This window comes from Arachis stenosperma, chromosome 9, assembly GCF_014773155.1.
Source record: "Arachis stenosperma cultivar V10309 chromosome 9, arast.V10309.gnm1.PFL2, whole genome shotgun sequence".
Classification (NCBI taxonomy): domain Eukaryota; kingdom Viridiplantae; phylum Streptophyta; class Magnoliopsida; order Fabales; family Fabaceae; genus Arachis; species Arachis stenosperma.
The window spans coordinates 147,647,758-147,667,116 of NC_080385.1; the positions used below are offsets into that span (position 1 = coordinate 147,647,758).

Consider the following 19,359-nt stretch of genomic DNA (forward strand, 5'->3'; position numbering starts at 1 on the left):
TGGATGAAGAGCTTCCTTTGCCTTTGCTTTTGTATCTCAGTAGTCTTCTCATTTTTCTTGCAAAGAGCACAATTTCTTCATCTGAGAAACTGTCATCAGATTCTTCTCCTTGGGCTGCCATCCTTAATTTTAGTGCTATATTTTTCTCTTTGTCATCTTTGTCTTGAGACATGTGAGTGGTTTCATAGGCCAGAAGCTTGCCTCTCAGCTCATCATAGGTGATTTTAATCAAATCATTCTTTTCAGAGATGGCTGTGCTTTTTACTTCCCATTTCTTAGTAAGACTTCTCAGGATCTTTCTCACTAGAGTTTCTTTAGAGTAGTTCCTTCCTATTGCATCCAGATTGTTGATGATTATGGAGAACATTTCGAACATTTGATCGATGCTCTCATCCTCTTTCATACTTAACATTTCATATTCCTTCATCAGCATGTCAATTCTGGTTTCCCTCACTTGCTTAGTGCCTTCATGAGTGAGTCTGAGCTTGTCCCATATTTCTTTAGCCGTTTTGCACCTTGACACCATTCTGAACTCTTCGAAACTGATTGCGCAATGCATTAGGTTGATTGCTTTGGCATTGAGTTCAACCTTCTTCTTTTCTTCATCTGTCCATTCACTATCTTCCTTTGCCACAACTTCTCCATCAGCATTCTGTTTAGTGGGGACGTCTGGACCGTCGAGAATGATCTTCTAGATGTTGTAGTCGATTGACTGCACGAAGATTCTCATTCTTTCTTTCCAGTAAAAATAGTTGTGAACACCACGATGTTGGGACTCATGTTGTTGGCCATGGATCTTTGCTCCAAGCTGTGAAGCTTGCCTCCTTGAGACCTTGCTCTGGATACCAATTGATGGTTCTAGTTGAACTTGAGAAGGGGGGTGTTGAATTAAGTTGGCTTAAAACTTAAAGTTTCAGACTCTTAAATTATTTTAAATTATCTCAGACGCAGAACATAAAAGAGCAGGGAAGAGAAAATGAAGACCAGCATGTATCCTGGTTCGGATTCTTTGTGCCATGAATCCTACATCCAGTCTCCACCACAAACCATGGTGGAATTTTCACTAATCATTCACAGATTACATACACCAATACTATTGAATTTTTCCCTAATTCAACTAATATCTACCTCCTAAGCTTTCATCACCAAAAGCTTAGCTTCCCATAGTGCTGACCCAACTAGGAAGGGAAATCAACCAGATTCAATTTCCCCAAGTGCTAACCCAACTTGGTAAGGAGAACTAATCCTAGTTCAGAAACCCAAAATACATCAGAAATTAGTGCCTATTTTGCATCACTCTTGCCTTTTCTCTCTTGACTTTTGAACCTCACATAATTGCCTTTTCTCAAAACAGAAAATAACGCAAGACAGTCATAACACAAAGATCATAATTAAGCTTGAGTAGAAGAAAGAGATTCCAGCTCTGTGTTAGAGATGGTGCTCTGAGTGTGTATTCTCTCTTTCTTGACTTGAAATGGTGGAGTGAAGCTTGTTATATATCTTCAACTTGGCTTCATTGTAGCTTCATCGTTTTGTTTTTCTTGCTGTCCGTTGGAGCTGGCACAGCTAGCAAGTTGTCCTTCTTCATCATGCTCCACTACCCCTGTTGCTGGAGGAGCTTGTCTACTACCTCTGTGGTCCTTTTTCCTTGCTTTCTTTCTTGGCATGCTCTTCTTTTGCATTCTGCTCTATTTCCTTACTTCTGCTGCTTTGTGCTCTTTGTTCGTTGGTATTTTACTCAACCACGATCCTAGTATTGCTCAGCTGATATCCTTGGGTTAGTGGTTGTCCTAGTGTACTGTTTGTTCTTGGAGAGGTGGAGTTGTCCTTGTGTCTTGTTGCTTTGCTAGAGCCCCAGCTATCCTTGATGTTGACAGATGTCCTTTTCTTTCTTCTCTTTTTGTCCGGTGCTCTCTCTTCTGGCTCATATACTGATTTGTTTCTCAAATGGCAAGTAATGGGCTGAAGTGTTGAAACTATAATGCCTTAAGTTGCTGAAGCCACACTAATTTTGGCTGAAGCAATCCTACAAGTGGGCCTGCATCACTTAGCACACACATTACACAATATTAGGCTTTCAACCCAAATGAATGTTTGTCATCATTAACCCAAAATCAAACTAGGCTCAACAAAAATAAATACAGAAAATATTTCTTCATACCAAACACCACCTAAATTTTCATATAACTTATTACACATAATTGTACATGCTACAAGAATAAAATAAATATGTTTTGATAATAACCTATTTATTCTAATTGTGCAAAAAAAATTTGATCGGTGAAATCTTTGTGACACAGTACCAACAATGATGATTCTTTAAAATAAAACTTTTTTTCTATTTTGACAATGATATTTTTCTCAAACAACTCTTATAAAAATAGTCGGTTTCATCTCTTTAAATTTATCAAGTCGGATAGATTTTTGAAAAGAGTCATGCTAGAGAGCCAATGACTTATATGAGTTACAAAATAAACATTACTTATAATTTTTAGAATAACTATCCAAAAGTTTAAGCTGATTTTAGATTCACTGAGAATCAAACTCTTGACCTTTCGGATCTAAAGTTTTAATACCATGTTATGATACTACTCATCCCAGAGATTTACACTGATAAGAAAAAGTAACACTAATAGTTATATCTCTAATACTTTCTAAACCTCTATTGTACGTATTATACAAATATTCCATTGGCTCCCCATACTTTTCCTTTTAAAAATAATGATGTTTCAAAACTTGTTCACCGACAGAAATAAATTTTCTCAATTTTTTTTAATAATTGAGAGAATAAAATATGATCTCTTACTATTAATTTTATGAGTAAGACAAAAAATAATATAAAAAAAACAAAAAATTAGATATCCCACTTTTCATTGACCACTAAAATATGTTTTCCGCCACCATTTTCGTTGCTCCACACCATCATCATTCTTTGATTTGCTGACCTGTTTCTTTTTTTTTTTCTTTTTCAATCAAACTAATATGAGGGTTTATTATTTTTTTTTTGTAATTATTTTTTGATATTTTAAAAACAAAAATTACGGTAAAAAAGACACTTAGAATTTTATTTAAGTTAAAAATTGTTTATTTCAACAACAACAATAATAATAATAACAAATTCACAATAATAATAATAATAATAATAATAATAATAATAATAATAATAATAATAATAATAATAATAATAATAATAATAATATAAATTAAATAGACTAAACAATAATATAGTAGTTGTAAGAATATCTTCATTATTGTCTATCCGTTGTTTGTGATGAACCACCATGATTGTTGCCTTGTTCTTTTTTTTTTTACATATTTTTATTATATTAAACCAACCGATTCAATTTCCTTTTTTGTTATTTTTTTATGTGTACTGAATAAATAGAAATAAAGATAAACAGCTTGATTAAACGCTAAATATAATTAACAAACTAGTATTTTTGTTATTATAGGAATATACATTTTTTAAAATTATGGTCCATCTTATTCTAATAGTATAGATTATACATGTCATAAAATATTTATAAAATCAAATTACTTTAAAAAAAAAGTTATAGGTTGACAAAAGATTCTGGTTAAGAAGACAAAATTTCTGTAGACAAAAAATTAAATAATAAAATTTTTAGTTATTATTTTTATATGAAAAAGTCTAATTTTTATTAATAATTAATTTTAACATTTGTTATCTAAAATTTGAAACAATTTAATGTATATACTTTTACATTTAATTAGGTGTTAAGTCTGTTGTACAAATAGAACTAATTAATTTTTATATTTGTTATTTAAAAATTTTTTTCTCTATGTATATAAAAATATAATTAGATATTAGCATAAAAAAATTATATTGATAGTTATAAAATTAACCCAAAATTATTTTTTTTAAAACAATTGAATCTTGATTCTAACTTTTAATTATAACATTAGTATTATTTCCAAATTATATGTAATAAATATTTGAAAGAAGAGAAATAAAAATATAAATTAGAAAGATAAGCGGTAAAAATTTAAAACTAAATAAAAAACAAAAAATATATATATATATATAATAATATTTTTTATTTGAATCATATTATTTTGTTAATTTTATTTTCTGTAGAACAGAAAAGTAGAAAAAATAGAGAATGAGAGAAAAGAGAGAGAAAGATAAAGATGAAGAATGAGAATGAGGGTTTGTTAATTTTGAAAGAAAAAAATTTATTTTAATTATAATAAAAAAATATCAGATGACATATTTTAATTTGTCAAATTACTAATGTAAAATATAAATTATATATAGAGTGGAAATGGTAGAGAGAAATAGAAAAATGGAAAGAGGTAGATCCGTAGATGAGAGAATTTAGGAATAGAGTTCATTAATTTTAGAGAAAAATATTTTCTCTCAATTACATATTTTAATTTGTCAAATTACTAATGTAAAATAAATTATAGAGTGGAAATGAGAGAGAAAATAGAAAAAAATGAGAAGGTAGATGAGAGAATTTAGGAATAGAGTTCATTAATTTTAGAGAAAAATATTTTCTCTCAATTTTAATAAGAGAGTGTCATGTAACATATTTGATTATTAAATTAGATAATAATATATGATACATAATATAAGTATATTTTAATTTTAATTTTAATATAATTAAAGAATGTCATGTTACACATTTTGATTATTAAATTCATAATTAGTCATTAATAATGATATATAAAAGAGATAGAGTGGTTGAAGAAATGAGAGAGATAAAAAAAAAGGTAGAAATCTTTAATTTTAGGAAAAAATATTTTATTTCAATTACAATAAAGAATGATACGTACCATATTTTAGTTGTAAAATTAATAATAAATAATAGATATAAAAATAAAAAAATAAAATATAAAGCATATAAAGCAATTTTTCACCTATATTCAATTACCTAATGTTACACTATCAAAATGAAACAAACCAATTCAAAATCCTCTTTGCCAAGAAGCAATTCGCTTTAGCTTTCTCAATTTTCTGCATTTATTTATTGACAATCACTTAACTATGCATTAAATTAATGTTGTAGAAGGCTAGAAGCCAATAGGAGTATCCTCATTTTTTTATTTTAAAAGGAAATGGATCCTCCCTAATTTTTTTTAACACTTGAAAAAATAAAATGTGATCTCTCACCATTAACTTTATAAATAGGATAAAAAATAAATATGAGAGAGAACAATAAAAGATGAGAGATCATAATTAACACTATTCAATTTTTTTTTCACTGGAGAGGATCCACATTAATCAAATTATACATTTTTCAAACACATAATTTTTTGACAAAAATTCTAGTTGTCTAGAGTAAATTCATAAAAGATTTGTTACAAATATATAAAAAACCTAAGTACTTACAGCTTTAAACCGCAATAAAATCAAATTGGAATAAAATCAGGAATCAATCTAACTTTTTAATATTAGTGAAACAATTCTGAAGTATTCCTAAACTTACGTGTGTGTATATATAATCACATTTCAGTGCTAAACTCAGTTCAAAATATAACCCTCTAAACACAGAATTTTTTGCTATTTAGTAACCATGTTGGAATTGGTTCTCAAAATCAAATTTCCCTTCTATAAAACGGTTGGAAAACTTGCTGGTGCTGGTGCTGGTGCTGGAGCACTATAATTTTCAAATATCCCTGCGGTTTTCAAATAATAGAAAAGAAAATCACAATCATTTGTCTTGTATTTCCAATCTTAACGAAGAAAAAATTGAATGTAACTGTAAACAAAACTAACCACATAAAAGAAGGTTTTCTGGTGGTGGTCTCTCCTTAGCAGGGTCAGGATCAGCATCAAAAACTCTAATGTATAGTTCTTGGCCTAAGTACCATCGTTTCAAAATTTGTGACCTCAAGTTCCACATTCCGGGATTGTCGAGGAAGGCGTAAACCGCCGTCCATCCTCCGGGGTAAACTTGGACGGTAGACCTAACGACCGGATCAACAAGGTTGTAAGTATCACGTGAGGCCGGGGTCCAGTCTCCATCTCCAAACCTATTAGTAATCATTAAAAAAGAATTTAATCTAGATAGATTCTGTTTTGAATCCTAAATCCTAAAGGCACTTAACTTACCCCACAAGAAAGAAACCAAAACCATCCAAATGCCAAGTATCCATGACATTCATCTTATTTTTGAAGACAAATTCTGCCCATCCTTTGTGTTTACCAGAAACAACTGAAATTCCATATGAAGCATTAGCATTGACAGAGTCATGAGGAAACGCGTCGAGTTGATATACGCCGCTGCCGTTTACAAAGTGGTCGGCGAGTTTCAACGGCGTGCCAATGGTGTAATAAGAGACATTATTGACGGCATAGTGCGGTAGGCCGCTTATTTCTTCCAGGGAACCTAGAAGAATGAAGGTGTGTGACAGAGTCACATTGCTAACATTGAAGGTTCCTTGTGGATTAGGCCTTGCCGCTCCCGCGGTCAAATTCCAGCTGCTCAGTTATCATTGAATGGTTAGTTGGTCGAAACTTATATGCAATTGTCTTTATGTGGAGTTGATAGTCAAAAACCATCAGATAATGGTTCTCGACTATTAATTTCACACAAACACATTTGTATGTGAGTCTTCACCTAGTTAGTTACACAAAAAGCAATACGTTCTGGTATGTAAACAAATTCGCAAATGAATTGTGAATTAGTACACACACAAAAAATGGAACAAGTCTTCGAATTTAGAGCAAGATTGAAAGTGACCTTTTTTTAATATAATTACCTAATGGATCTGGCTTGATTTCGTGAAAATTCAACATCAAAAGGGTCTGGTCCAGTTGGCAGAGGTCCAGTAACACCTTTGGTGGAATTTGAGTAGTGAAGCACTCCTATACCTAGAAGGTCGCTAGAATCATTTGTGTTGGTTAATTTTGGACTGGCGACGATATAATAATCAGCTTCGCTTTGATTCGTCGTCACAATAACAGAGTAGGACTGGCCAATATGCACATCAAGAGAATCCAATAGGATTTGGTTGGTATAAGAGCCTTCTGTCTCAACTAGTAGCATTTCATGATTCTGAATTCTGAGATTCAAGCTCAATGCATTCCCCACATTTGATATTCTAAACCTGTAGCTCTTACCTGCAATGTAGCCAAGGAGATAAAAAAATTATGTGAAATGCTCCGGCTTGAATCAAATCAAACCGGGAGATGTACAATTACAACTTACAAACCTCGTGTGACAGTGAAGGACTCAAAGGACTTTGACAAGTTGTTTCCATAAGGACCTTTTCCATTCATCAGAATGAATTTAGGAACTGCATAACTATTTACATCCTTATTTCGCATCATCGACTTACTTATCTGTCCAAACCATAAAACAAATGCCATTTACTCCTTCCATTTCAAAAGATCTGTAACAAGTTTAATTTTGATGTACTGACAGTATAAAGTGTTTTACAGTCGTGCAATTACATCCATTCTTTTGGATAACCATTCACGCAGTTAATGTGAAAGGTAGTTATTCTTACTGATGTAACATTACGTAATTATATGCACATATAAATTATTTTACACTGATAGTGCATCAAAATTAAATTATAATGTAACATTGTTGAGTGTTTCGCAAGAAACATAAATTCATGGCTAATAGTTCATGGTTATGACCTTGTAGTCTTCAGTAGACCAATCCCCTATAAGAAGATCAAATTCGGCTTCCGGTTTGGGGAAAGGCACGGCAATGACATCGCGATTGTTGACTCGAATCGCTCCGAAACCCCCGGCGGCCTTTTGGAATTGAATAGAAGGGTAGTAGAAGAAGGTACCTATTTGATCTTTGGTTTGAAAGACATAAGTCCAATTATGATGAGGTAGAATGGGGCAATTTGTTCCAGAAACTCCATCTTGCCAAGAGTTAAGCCTTTGTTGTATACCATGCCTACACCATTATCAGAACAACGATATCACATTATCATTATACATCTTCTATTGTCAATTGACAAGAATACCCTTACTCAATTCAGAATATTTGTACCAAGTGAAGAGTAGTGGTTCATCCAAATTGTTGAAGACATTGACATGGACAACATCATTGGTTGTGACATTAATAAGGGGACCAGGGAACATTTCATTGATAGCAATAACCTGTTGAACAGAATAATAAATAAACATTAGGAACATAGTTAAGATGCAGAATCATTCATCACAAGCTACAAAAGACTTTTGAGAAGTTGTTGATCATACACTTTGATTCACATTCAAAGGTGAAACATTTGTATCAAGAGAAACATGCCATTCATGGTAAACTTCAATGGCACTACACCTTGTAACAAATTCTAGAACTAGAAATGTAGTATAGGTGAAGAGCATGAACACCCTACAATAATAGCCATTGATTCTCATTTTTTTTGTTTCTTAGATCATAACAAGTGATATATTATAGCCTTCCCACAAAGGAAATAGAAATAGGCTATAAAACCAACAATTTTATAACACAAGATACAAGTGTCCTAGGTTGGTGAAAATTTCTAGGTATGTTTTTATTATTATTGCATGTCTTCACCTTTCCGTATTCATGTGAAAGAAAGGGAGGGCGTAATTTCGAATGAATTAAAAATAGACTAGAAGACTTAAATTGGTTTTTAAATCAAAGGTTATATATAGTTTTTTTCGGTGACTAGATTATTATAGTTCGGAACAAATTAGGAAAATTGATATAATATTAGGTATAGTAAAATAATTCAGTTATTTTCATGGAGTTAAACCTAAGGTGATCTCTAAGATTGATTGCTTGTGTCGAAAAGATTTTTAATATTCTAATTGTATTATAAAAATTCGCAAAATTAAAAAAATTGCACCACATTGATTTCCACTCTTTTTCCATCGAGTTACTTGGCACATACCTTTTAATATTGAATTAGACAAAATAGCTGTTTTAGTTCTAAAGCTAAATGTTAAATGAAATGACATTATTTAATTATAATTAACCACAAAACATCTTATTTCCACAAAAATGATAAAAATGATAAAATTATTAAGATTAAACGACATCGTTTTATCAAATATTTAGCGTTAAAACTAAAATGGTATTGTTTCGTTTAGTCTAATATAAAAGAGATGTGTCAAGTCACTTACTGCCAGAAAAGTAAAAAAATAGAAAAATTTTGAAAGACTAATATAATATAATTTTTCAATCTCAGAAATATTTATAAATATTTATAATATAAGTAGAATCTCAAAAATTTGTTCGGTGCAAGCATTCAACTTCGAAAAATATGTAAGTCTTAATATATAAGTCTTCTCAAAAGTTAAGAGATTGACACATATTGATTTTTATAGAAATCGATAATGCTAAGTAAATAAAAAAAATAGACATAATTTACTTTATTTAACATTCATTAATCATCATAATAATAATTAATAATATTAAATAAGACAAATTATAACTATTTTTGATTATTTTTTTTTTTGTTACCAAACATTTCCTATAAAAACAATATATGTGCTACTTTAAATTGATGCATTGTGACTTTGACCAAGACCCCCTAATACCAAGAGCATAAATGCTAACGAATTCAACAACACTTGACTGATATCACAATGACAGTTTTGGAAATAAATAAGCCGGCATTAAATTTGGAAATTAATGAAATAGGATCGGTGCATGAAAATCTTCCTTGAAAATTAAATAAATAATAATTATATATGGAGTATTCTAAAATCACTTATTAAGATTACATAAAGTAAAAGTTTAAGTTTTTTCTTAAATAAATACATTACAAAAATATTAGAAACTTCAAATTTTGTTAACAAAATGTTTCTATATGTGAATTAATCATTTATATATATACATATATTAACACGGACGCACATATGGGGTGAATGGAGGCCTTAGTTTCCCCCAATTTTTTTTTTTTAAAATTAATAGTAGTAAGTTGTTAAATATGATTTAATTTTAAAAAAAATTTATTTAATATTTAATCTAGTATAAATAAGGGTAAAATATATTTTTTGTCCCTAAAGTATGACAAAAGTTTGAAAAATATTCCTAAGTTTTATTTTGTTTCAATTTTATCCCAAAATTTTTTGATTTACGTAAAAAATATCTCTCTGACGGCTAATTTTTCAAAAAAATTAAGATCAATTCAACAACAATTTCATAAGAACAACCCCTCAACACAAGAAAATCAAACATAATTTTTATGCATTATTATTGTTAGATTGATCTTAAATTTTTTTGAAAATTTAGCCGTCGAGGATATATTTGATGCAAATTGAAAACTTCGGACACAATTGAAACAAAATAAAATTTAAGGGTATTTTTGAAAACTTTTGTCAAATTTCAGGAACAAAAAGTATATTTTATCCTATAAATAATAGTCTAGTCCACCTAAATATTAATAATTTCTAATATCTAAAAAGTAAGTAACAATATTAAAAATATATAAAAAATATATTATTACTAATATTTTTTAATTAAATAAAATTTTTCAAATCTCATCAAGTAGATTTTTTTCTTGTAATCGTCTTTTTTTGATTCATTGGTATTAATTCTCTCTGAAAGATCTTTTTTAGCTATGAATATTGTGAAGAATGACTAAAAAATAAAATAAAAGATGAATTTTTTGTTAATTGCCTTTTAATTATATTGAAAAAAAATTGCTGAAAATTTTAACACAGATTATATTTTCGATGAATTTTATAATGCTAAGAATCGAGTACTTCGTTAGTAAAAAGTACATACATATTTTTTACACTTTAAAATATATTCTCTATCGATATATTTTTGTAATATATATCTTACATTATATAATTTTTTGCATAATTTTATAATATTATATATGTCATTGACCCCCTATAATAATATTTCTGAATTCGTCTCTGCATATATATATATTATATAATATTAATTATATTTCATTTTAAAATCATTTATTTTAATATAAATATTATATGATATCTATTAAATTTCATTAATTTATTATATATAATTTCCAAAATTATATATTTAATTAACTATCAAATCAATTCAGTTTAATCCAATCTTTTGTTGGATTTGTATTAAAAAAAATAATATGATAAATAAAAACCAGAGAACCGTATCCAAATTCAACTACATTAACCCAACTTCGTCATGTGCACCCATCGTTGTACATACATAAATTCAAATTAATTAGATAATAATTATCTTCAGCAAAGCAATTTTGCAAGGGTAAAAATACATTATTTGTAGTAGCTTTTTTCTTAAGGTTTTGTGTTTGGTGTTTGTCCCATATGTACTGTCTAATGTAGCAAGACACAATTATACGCAGAATAATGTGGCCTAAAAATGGAATCCAAACTTTTTCTTCCCTTAAACATTAAGTATGAAGAGTGGGATAGAAACTTGTTTTATATATTTTTGGATTTTTGTTTGGTACATAAGTTAGAGTTTTGCCCCCCTTTAAACTCTACCTTGCGTAGCTTTGTTTTTACTTATTACGTAGAAAACATATAGGAAGATTGAATTTGGTACATGCCTAAAATCTAAATAGTGACCTAGTATAACAATCTCAAGTTACAAAAAGTATAATTATAATGAAATAAATATACTCAAATCACTCTTTCTTGGTTTATATATAATTTTTATTAACATTTATAAAAATAAAAATGTTATCAAAAACACATAATAATAAACTTATTTCAAGAACATACAGAAACTTCTTCACTAATGGTCCAAAATCACTGCTGAGAGCCAGTGAATGGAAAAATATAGACTATGTTGTTATATCAATATAACCACCATCAAATTCATAATATGAAAAACTTCTTGATTCCCTACAATAAATTAATTACTATATATCTATTACTTGAAAAAAATAAAATGGAAAAATCGACACTACACTCTGATTTTCATCAAGATTATTACCCAATGGCAAAACCAAATTTATATCACATATAAACTTGCTACATATTTTCCTACTAACACAATCTGGAGGCATATATTTACAATAAGATGTACATTTGTTCGGAAAAAGTGCAAATCTCGGAGAAATACTCACATGCTTCTGAAGCATATTTAATCCATACTCTAAGAATATCCACACCGATTCAATTTTAATGATAATAATTATTCAGACTTGGTGTTAAATTAAAAACAAAAAAATTAGTAGTTGTGAAGTTCTTAGTGCAGCCTTAAACTTATTCCAGAAACATGCAAGTATTTCTCACCCTATGTTGATTTTGGGTCCTATAAGAGGACAATTTCGATCTCTAGTCCCTTCTTCGGGAAGTTACCGAAACAAGGTTCAAAATATGTTGGAACATTTATATGATCATTCCAACTATTTGATTGTGTCATCACTTGTTGTAATACCTGTTTCAAATTCATGTGGCGCCTATAGCATACTTTACTGCGAACAACAATCGCCACTCCGAGGTTTATTGTGTATTTGCTTTTGTCTCTTAACTATCGATGATCCATTTTCGCGTAAACTCGGAACCTCTAACATCTGTACATAATTGTTTTATTTGGAAGACCCAAAAGATTTAGTTAGTAACAAGAAGTTACATATTTCACATTAAAACACTATAATTTGCGTGTGACGCAAGTAATCACTAACTTAATCAAGAAGGGGGGAGGTTAACAAACTTATAAAGACTCATATACCTTTAGTGTTAGATCATTGAAGCATTGCTGAACATTTTCCCGAGTTTTGGCACTACATTCTAGGAACAAGCATCGATGCTCCTGCGCAAGAGCCATACCCTCTTCCTTTGTAACGGCTCTTTCACTCTCCTGAAATGTAAGGCCAAAGAAAAGTGTAAGGAACAAATAGAAGTTCTCCTTTTATTCACCATAACACTTAATTACCTTATCCACTTTATTGCCAACTAAAATTTTGATGCAATCGGGGTTGGTGGAGTAAAGCTCAACTTCTCTTGCCCATATGTCCGCCAGGTTTGTAAATGACTCGCGCTTTGTCACGTCGTAGACTAAATTAGAAAATTGTGAAGGAAAAAAAGATGTTAAAGATCAAGATTATAAGCAATAGTTAAGTCATAAATCGAAGTGTACATGTATAAATTTTTGACATCTGAGCGTACCAAGAATGATTCCATGGGCGCCTCTGTAATACGAGCTTATTACCGTTCCAAACCTCTCTTGTCCAGCTGGAAGAAAAGAAATATTAAGCATACTCTAAGATGCTAGACTACCCCTGAATTTGTTATAGACAAAAAATGACCGAAACAAACTTACACTGATCATATAAACCTATTAATGTTAGATGAGAATGCCCAAGCTATTAGACATAAATCAATGTTTAAGAAGGAACACTAAACATGTGATTTGCATTTCACCATCACCAAGTTAATCATATTCAAGATTTTGAACACTTTCTTTTCATCCTTAGATAGATTATACAAGACTAGGATTCATTGACAGAATCAAATTCAAGATACATCACTGTTTACTTCATAAACATGAAACTTTTCCACAAAATCCACCTTTGGATCAAAAGTTCACATCAAACCTTAAAGTTAACATTTCTTTTAGCGACTTTCATGCTGGAACATTCTCATATAAATATTTCAGGATGTATTAGCTTTCAACACCTTATCAAACTTTCATGTTACCACATTTGACATATGGCATCTAACTCGGACTTGATCTCTTATTTTTTCTACTTTTTTAAAAGTAAAAGAAAACCACTAAATTTAGCTTTCAAAAGCTTTGCCACTTGAGGGAATGGAAAGAAGGCGAAAGACAAAGAAAGAAAAATGAAGAACACAGGATGTAATTCTTATCATTACTTCTCAATTCTCATGTATTGGTCGGTTACAGAATCATGAACATACTCAAGTGGGTTTAAAGAAATAGTTGGTATTCAAAATTTTCAAATACAAGCAAAATAATTATGTTGTTTCCTTAATCCTTATTGTACAAGGATCTTCAGGTTGCTCTAATAATCATTTAACAACACAAATGATACCAAAAACAAAAGAGAGGAATTAAAGTTCTAAAAGAATATCACTTTCTAAAAGAAATATTATGGATAAACTATTCTTATATGAGACAAAGAAAAGAAAGCACTTAATATTACAACTTCTTTCACGCAGAACATAGAGTCAGAACAATAAAGATTCTTAATTAACTACCTAAATTTGTTTTTATTTGCACAAAAAAAATGAAAATTTGATCAAATAACTAGAAAAACAGTTACCTGTGTCCCAAATAGTAAGCTTCACTCTTTTACCACCAATGGTAAAAAGCTTGATCTTGAAGTCCACACCTGTCTCAGTAATTTAATAAATAAATAGGGAAAATTACAATCCAAAATTATCCTGAGTTAGTGAAGCACTCAATCTACCAAAAAAATTTAAGTGAAAAACTTCAAAGCTAGATGTATGCCACCAAATTCTGATAAACTATGAACAAATAAAAGGTAATCAAACCAACATAATAATTTCACAGTATATGACAGATTTTAATAATATACAGAAAAAATGATACTAATGGATAATGAAACTCCTGAAACAATACATGAGAAGATTATGCAACTTTTAATTTCAATGAATATATATATAGTATACAACATTGAATACAAAATATTGGCAAGGCATGAACCTGTCCCAATTTTAGTTCAAAATGCTAGAAGGGAAAAATATGGACCACAAATTTAGATGAAATAATACATTGAAAGAAAGTTGAGTTAATAAACTCTGCCTCTATTCAAAAGACATGAAATAGATTATAGAGCATGTTCCATTGTTAGTGAGAAAGCAAGATAAAGAAGAAGAAAAGAAGGAAGGTACCAATAGTGGGGGAAAGATGATGATGAAGGTATTTGGAGATAAAGCTGAGGAGGAGGCTGCTCTTGCCAACACCAGAGTCACCAATCAATAACACCTTAAACGAGTAATCAAAGCTGCTATTCCCTACTTTTGAACCTGAACCCATTTCTCTCTTTTCTTTCTTCACCTTTTCCAAATTCAAGAATAAGAGCATGCAAGTAGATTCATTCAACCATGATTGTTGATGTCACTTTCACATAATAAAGAAAAGGGGTCAAAGTAATTAACTTCAAAACTCAAAAAGTGAAGAGAGTGAATGAGAATGAGAGAAATGAAGATGGATGCGATTGAAGAGTTTGGTCCAAGGAAAGGAGTGTAGAAGAGTTAGGACAAATGTCTTATTTGGTAGAATGCCTTGTTAAGTAGTACTAATGTTTGGATCACTCCACGCGCCCTTCCTTTCCTTGTGTTGCACACAACACAACACAATCTTCCATGTATTTTGCCGGCTATTGACGTTTTTGTCCTCTTCTCTCTTCTCTCTCAATTCACTTCTCCTTACTCCTTAACATTCACCCTCCGGGGAATCATCTTCCACCCAATGTAAAGAAGCATTGTTACGGGAATGGGATTGAGTCGGCCATTTCGACCGAAGTAATTAAAAATTAGTCATTAAATTGATTCAGTTTTGGATAAAAAAGTTATTCTTAGTAAATTAATAAAAAAAATCTAAAATTGCTAAAAAATTTGGTAAATTAATAATTTTCAGTTGTTAATCATTTTTAGTAATAAAATATAAAAATATCTTTTTAAAAAACTATATGGTATATATATTATTTTATTTTATTATATTTAATTTAATTTTGATTGATTTTTAAATTTTAAACCTCTAACTATACCAATTTAATGATTTATTTGATTTTTAAAACCTTGAAAAAAAGGAGATTATTTACCTTAGAAGTAAGTCATATTGATTTATATGGGTAAATGATTTTATATACATTATAAATTTTATAATTTATTCTTTAAATTATGTTATATTATTTTGTTAATTAAGTTTATTAAATTTTAGAAAATTTAGATATTAATAGATATATAATATAATAATTGTATTTATGTGTATTTTTAAATTATAATATATATGAAAATAAAATATTATAATGACATATAAAAATTTATTAAATTGATTTATATAATAAAACTTTAAAGTTAAAAAGTTAGATTAACGAAATTTATTCTATACAAAAATTAATTTGATAATATAAATCACTAAAATAAGAAGGAGTAAAAAAAATGAAAAATATATTTATAAAAAAAATACACTACAAAGAGAAAGCTTTAAAAGTAATAATTGAAATAAATCGTATGAATTTAAGAAAAAAAATATTTTTGTTGGAGAGACAAAATATAAAGGATCACTTTTATGAAGAAGAAAAGGGTGTTAGAAAAGGAATTTGATAAAAAAAATTGTAGATAATAGAAGAACACAACGTGAAAAATTTTTAAACTGACTGAGATAGTTATAGAAACGAAAAAGTATATAATGGATAAGGATTCGCGTGAAAATGGCTGGACAAAGAAGATAAAAATGTCTGTAGCCAAAGAGAATTTGAATTGGTTATAGAGGAGTATAGTAAGGAAAACAATGAAGGCAATAAATTTTAAATCTTTGAAGTCGGTAGTGATGAAGCATTGGCCTCATAGGATGCAAATATGAGAATTGGATACTTACAAAGTTCTTTTGACAATCCATAGAATCCTGAACATAAAAAAAGCTATCATATTTAAAATGAATAGTCTCTTAGAAATATTTCATAGTGTTTAGAGGTGGGAGAGTAAGAATGTAGAGAAACTAAAAGAGTATAGATGAAGTGTTTTGATATCTCATTGCATGCATGATTAGTAGATATATTTAGAACTATAGGAAGCTAGTGAAAAGAAATAGTTGCGTGTGATGAAGCGATGAAATCATGTGCATCTTTCAATGCAGGCATAGTACAAATTGACACTTGAATAATTAATGTTATTTGTGAATGGATTCATATCACCATAGACATGAGTGACTTTGACATTCTGGTAAAAGAAGTAGGTCATGAAAATTATGTACAAGAGTGTTTCTCAAAGATGAAATATGAAAAAAGAAACAATGACAAACATGTGAAACAAGTATTGGAGTTAGAAATTATAACTGAAAATATTAGTATAAGAAGACTGGTCAAACTGACAAAAGTTCATAATGTGGTGGTAGATTGATGTTGGATATGGTGAAGGGGGGAGTAGAAGTTGAGGGTAGAATGGTAATTACGAAGGTAGATTTGTATGAGTGGAATATATAATATTCAAAATAGAATCATTCTAAAGAGGTAATTGCTAAATCTACATTTATGAAAATTATGGGAGAGAAAGATTGTGGAATCTCCCGTAGTTAGTGAAATTGGTGAGTCGGATAGAACAATAACGTGAAATTATCAAGAATATAGAAGTGGACTTGATTCAGGACTTATAAGGAATAATAATAAAGTTTAGTTGGACTCTATAAGTTCCAATAAAACTTTCAAATAAGAAAATGTTGAGATTTTTTTGTACCAATACGATTCATGTGATACTGAAGAGGAGCATGATAGGGAGTGGACAAATGAAATATACTAAAAAATTTTAAGAAAAATATAGGTTAAATATGTTAGGTTTGATAGAGATAAATAAGGAGGTCGTGACTAAATTTGATGTAGTGCGTATTTGAGGGATGCGGTTGGTTAAGAATTCAATCTTAAGGTATTTTAGGAGACTTGTTGTTAGTGTGAAACGAGATGATGTTTAGAATGAATAATTATTGTAAAGAAAAAAAATGGTTATATATTAAAGGCATGTTGACACAAAATAATTTTAGTTATACTTTTTAATTGGATATAGTTCTCATGTGAAGGATGAGAAACTGACTATGTGAAAAGAACTGAGTTTTGTTATTGAGTTGTGTCAAGTTCTTTTTTATTATTTGAAAGATTTAATGAAATTACACAGGTAAAGAAAAAAAAAGAGCTAATACGTCATTATCTGCAGAAGATTTTAAAAATTGCATATCAAAAACGAATTGCTCTGCTACCAAATTTTAATAGCCTACTAATGACAAATTATTCTAATACCAAATTATAATGGTCTAACTTTCAGCACGTCGTGACCAATGTCAATTGTCGAGCGTTATTAATATGTTCTCCTATAAACTTTAACTCTTTATTAATATTGCATATAAGATTAATTTGTCGTTAAAAATGTAAATATAATTTCAAGGTAATTTTTTTTAAAAATGCGTTACAAGAGATAATAGTCATACAGAATAAATTATAAAGGCAAAAAGAAAATAAAAATAAAAATAGTTTACAAAGTAAGTACGCAGATCACATATATACAAAAGAGAGTAAAAAAAAATGTTAGTCATATAAACATAAAAAAAATGTTAGTCATATATCGTGTTCTTCTTGAAGAGTCAAGGATAACAAAATGGATAAAGATATCCCATATTTCAACGATGTCTTCTTCTTTTTGTTTTAATTTATCGAAGAAAAATTATCTTCGATATAAGAAATGCCCCCAAGTATTTGTTTTCAACATCTTGAGGCAAAGTGGCTGTTTGTCAAACTATTGGATCTTCGACATTTTGTTGAATATTTTCAGCTATATTCATTTTCGATACCTCATCGAATTTTTTTTATGACAACATATTACCTAAATCATGGTAATTTTTCTTTTCCTTCTCGGATCATTGTGATCAGAGAGTTGTTATATTTGATTATTCAAAAATATCATAATTTTTTTTTCAAATTTCCAACTTCACAATTTCCAAAGTGAACAGAGAAGCTTTTTCTTATCTAAAATTTTATAACAACTGCCAATAACTGCTTCTCAAGAACTTCTTCTCACTAACATACTTGTATATACTTTAATAGAGTACGCAACTCCTTTCAAAGTATTCCAATATGTACCTGTAACTTGATAAAGTTCGAATTTGTTGAACATTGACTTGTCGAAGAATTCAACAATATCTTGTCGAAAATATTATTTTTGATGATTTTTTTTGCTAGATGGTCAAAAGAAAAAATACTTATCATCATTGAATATTGTTTTCGACAAACTCATATTCAACCATTTCTCTTTCTTTCTTCTTTTCTTCTTTTATTTTTTCAACTTGTCGAACTCTCTCAGCCAAATAGGCTAAATCGGAAATATACATATTGAGTAAATTTCGACGCATATACAAGCCAAGACCTTTGATGGCTATTTTGACAATCTCGCTTTCAGGGACCGACACATAACATTGATTACGAGCATTTTTTAATCGAATTATATAGTCATCTATCAATTCTCCATCATCTCATTCTATTGCAAGTAAATCTGTCAACGAGACATTTAATTCTGCTCTATAAATTTGAACATGAAAAGTATTTTCGAATTGTGCCCACGTTAAAATCGAACTGGGTCTCAGATTTGAAAATCAAGTGAAAGCATTTTTTGTTAATGAAACAGGAAAAAACTTCATTCTCAGATTTTCGTTATCTGACCAAATAGTGAGCTATATGCTCGACAGTTGACTTTCCAGCTTCTCCTGCAAATTTTATAATTATTTTGAAATTTTTTACACCTATTAG

At 29.5% G+C, this 19,359-nt stretch overlaps 2 protein-coding genes across 2 annotated transcripts; both read right to left on the minus strand.

The window, feature by feature from the left end:
* Positions 1-5,455: 5,455 nt before the first annotated feature.
* Positions 5,456-8,348, minus strand: LOC130947789 (monocopper oxidase-like protein SKU5). Its single transcript, XM_057876496.1, has 8 exons — positions 8,189-8,348; positions 7,980-8,089; positions 7,613-7,883; positions 7,180-7,309; positions 6,727-7,087; positions 6,077-6,445; positions 5,741-5,997; positions 5,456-5,640 (listed from the first exon to the last, which is right to left on the minus strand). Exons 1-8 carry the CDS (start codon positions 8,345-8,347, stop codon positions 5,573-5,575), a joined length of 1,725 nt encoding a protein of 574 aa, XP_057732479.1. The 5' UTR covers position 8,348; the 3' UTR covers positions 5,456-5,572.
* A 3,325-nt stretch (positions 8,349-11,673) lies between these two features.
* On the minus strand, positions 11,674-15,095 carry LOC130947790 (ras-related protein RABC2a-like). Its single transcript, XM_057876497.1, has 6 exons — positions 14,741-15,095; positions 14,149-14,217; positions 13,031-13,096; positions 12,798-12,919; positions 12,594-12,722; positions 11,674-12,435 (listed from the first exon to the last, which is right to left on the minus strand). Exons 1-6 carry the CDS (start codon positions 14,931-14,933, stop codon positions 12,334-12,336), a joined length of 681 nt encoding a protein of 226 aa, XP_057732480.1. The 5' UTR covers positions 14,934-15,095; the 3' UTR covers positions 11,674-12,333.
* Between the last annotated feature and the right edge of the window lie 4,264 nt (positions 15,096-19,359).

What these genes read in the sequence shown, in the direction of transcription:
- LOC130947789 (XM_057876496.1), bottom strand. Translation starts at nt 8,347, where the DNA reads ATGAGAATCAATGGCTATTATTGTAGGGTGTTCATGCTCTTCACCTAT. An exon ending in GAACCACTACTCTTCACTTG is followed by an intron (nt 7,884 to 7,979) that starts GTACAAATATTC and finishes ATAATGGTGTAG; the next exon opens with GCATGGTATACAACAAAGGC. An exon ending in TTTGGTTTCTTTCTTGTGGG is followed by an intron (nt 5,998 to 6,076) that starts GTAAGTTAAGTG and finishes GATTACTAATAG; the next exon opens with GTTTGGAGATGGAGACTGGA.
- LOC130947790 (XM_057876497.1), bottom strand. Translation starts at nt 14,933, where the DNA reads ATGCTCTTATTCTTGAATTTGGAAAAGGTGAAGAAAGAAAAGAGAGAA. An exon ending in TCATCTTTCCCCCACTATTG is followed by an intron (nt 14,218 to 14,740) that starts GTACCTTCCTTC and finishes TTACTGAGACAG; the next exon opens with GTGTGGACTTCAAGATCAAG. An exon ending in TTGGCAATAAAGTGGATAAG is followed by an intron (nt 12,723 to 12,797) that starts GTAATTAAGTGT and finishes CTTACATTTCAG; the next exon opens with GAGAGTGAAAGAGCCGTTAC.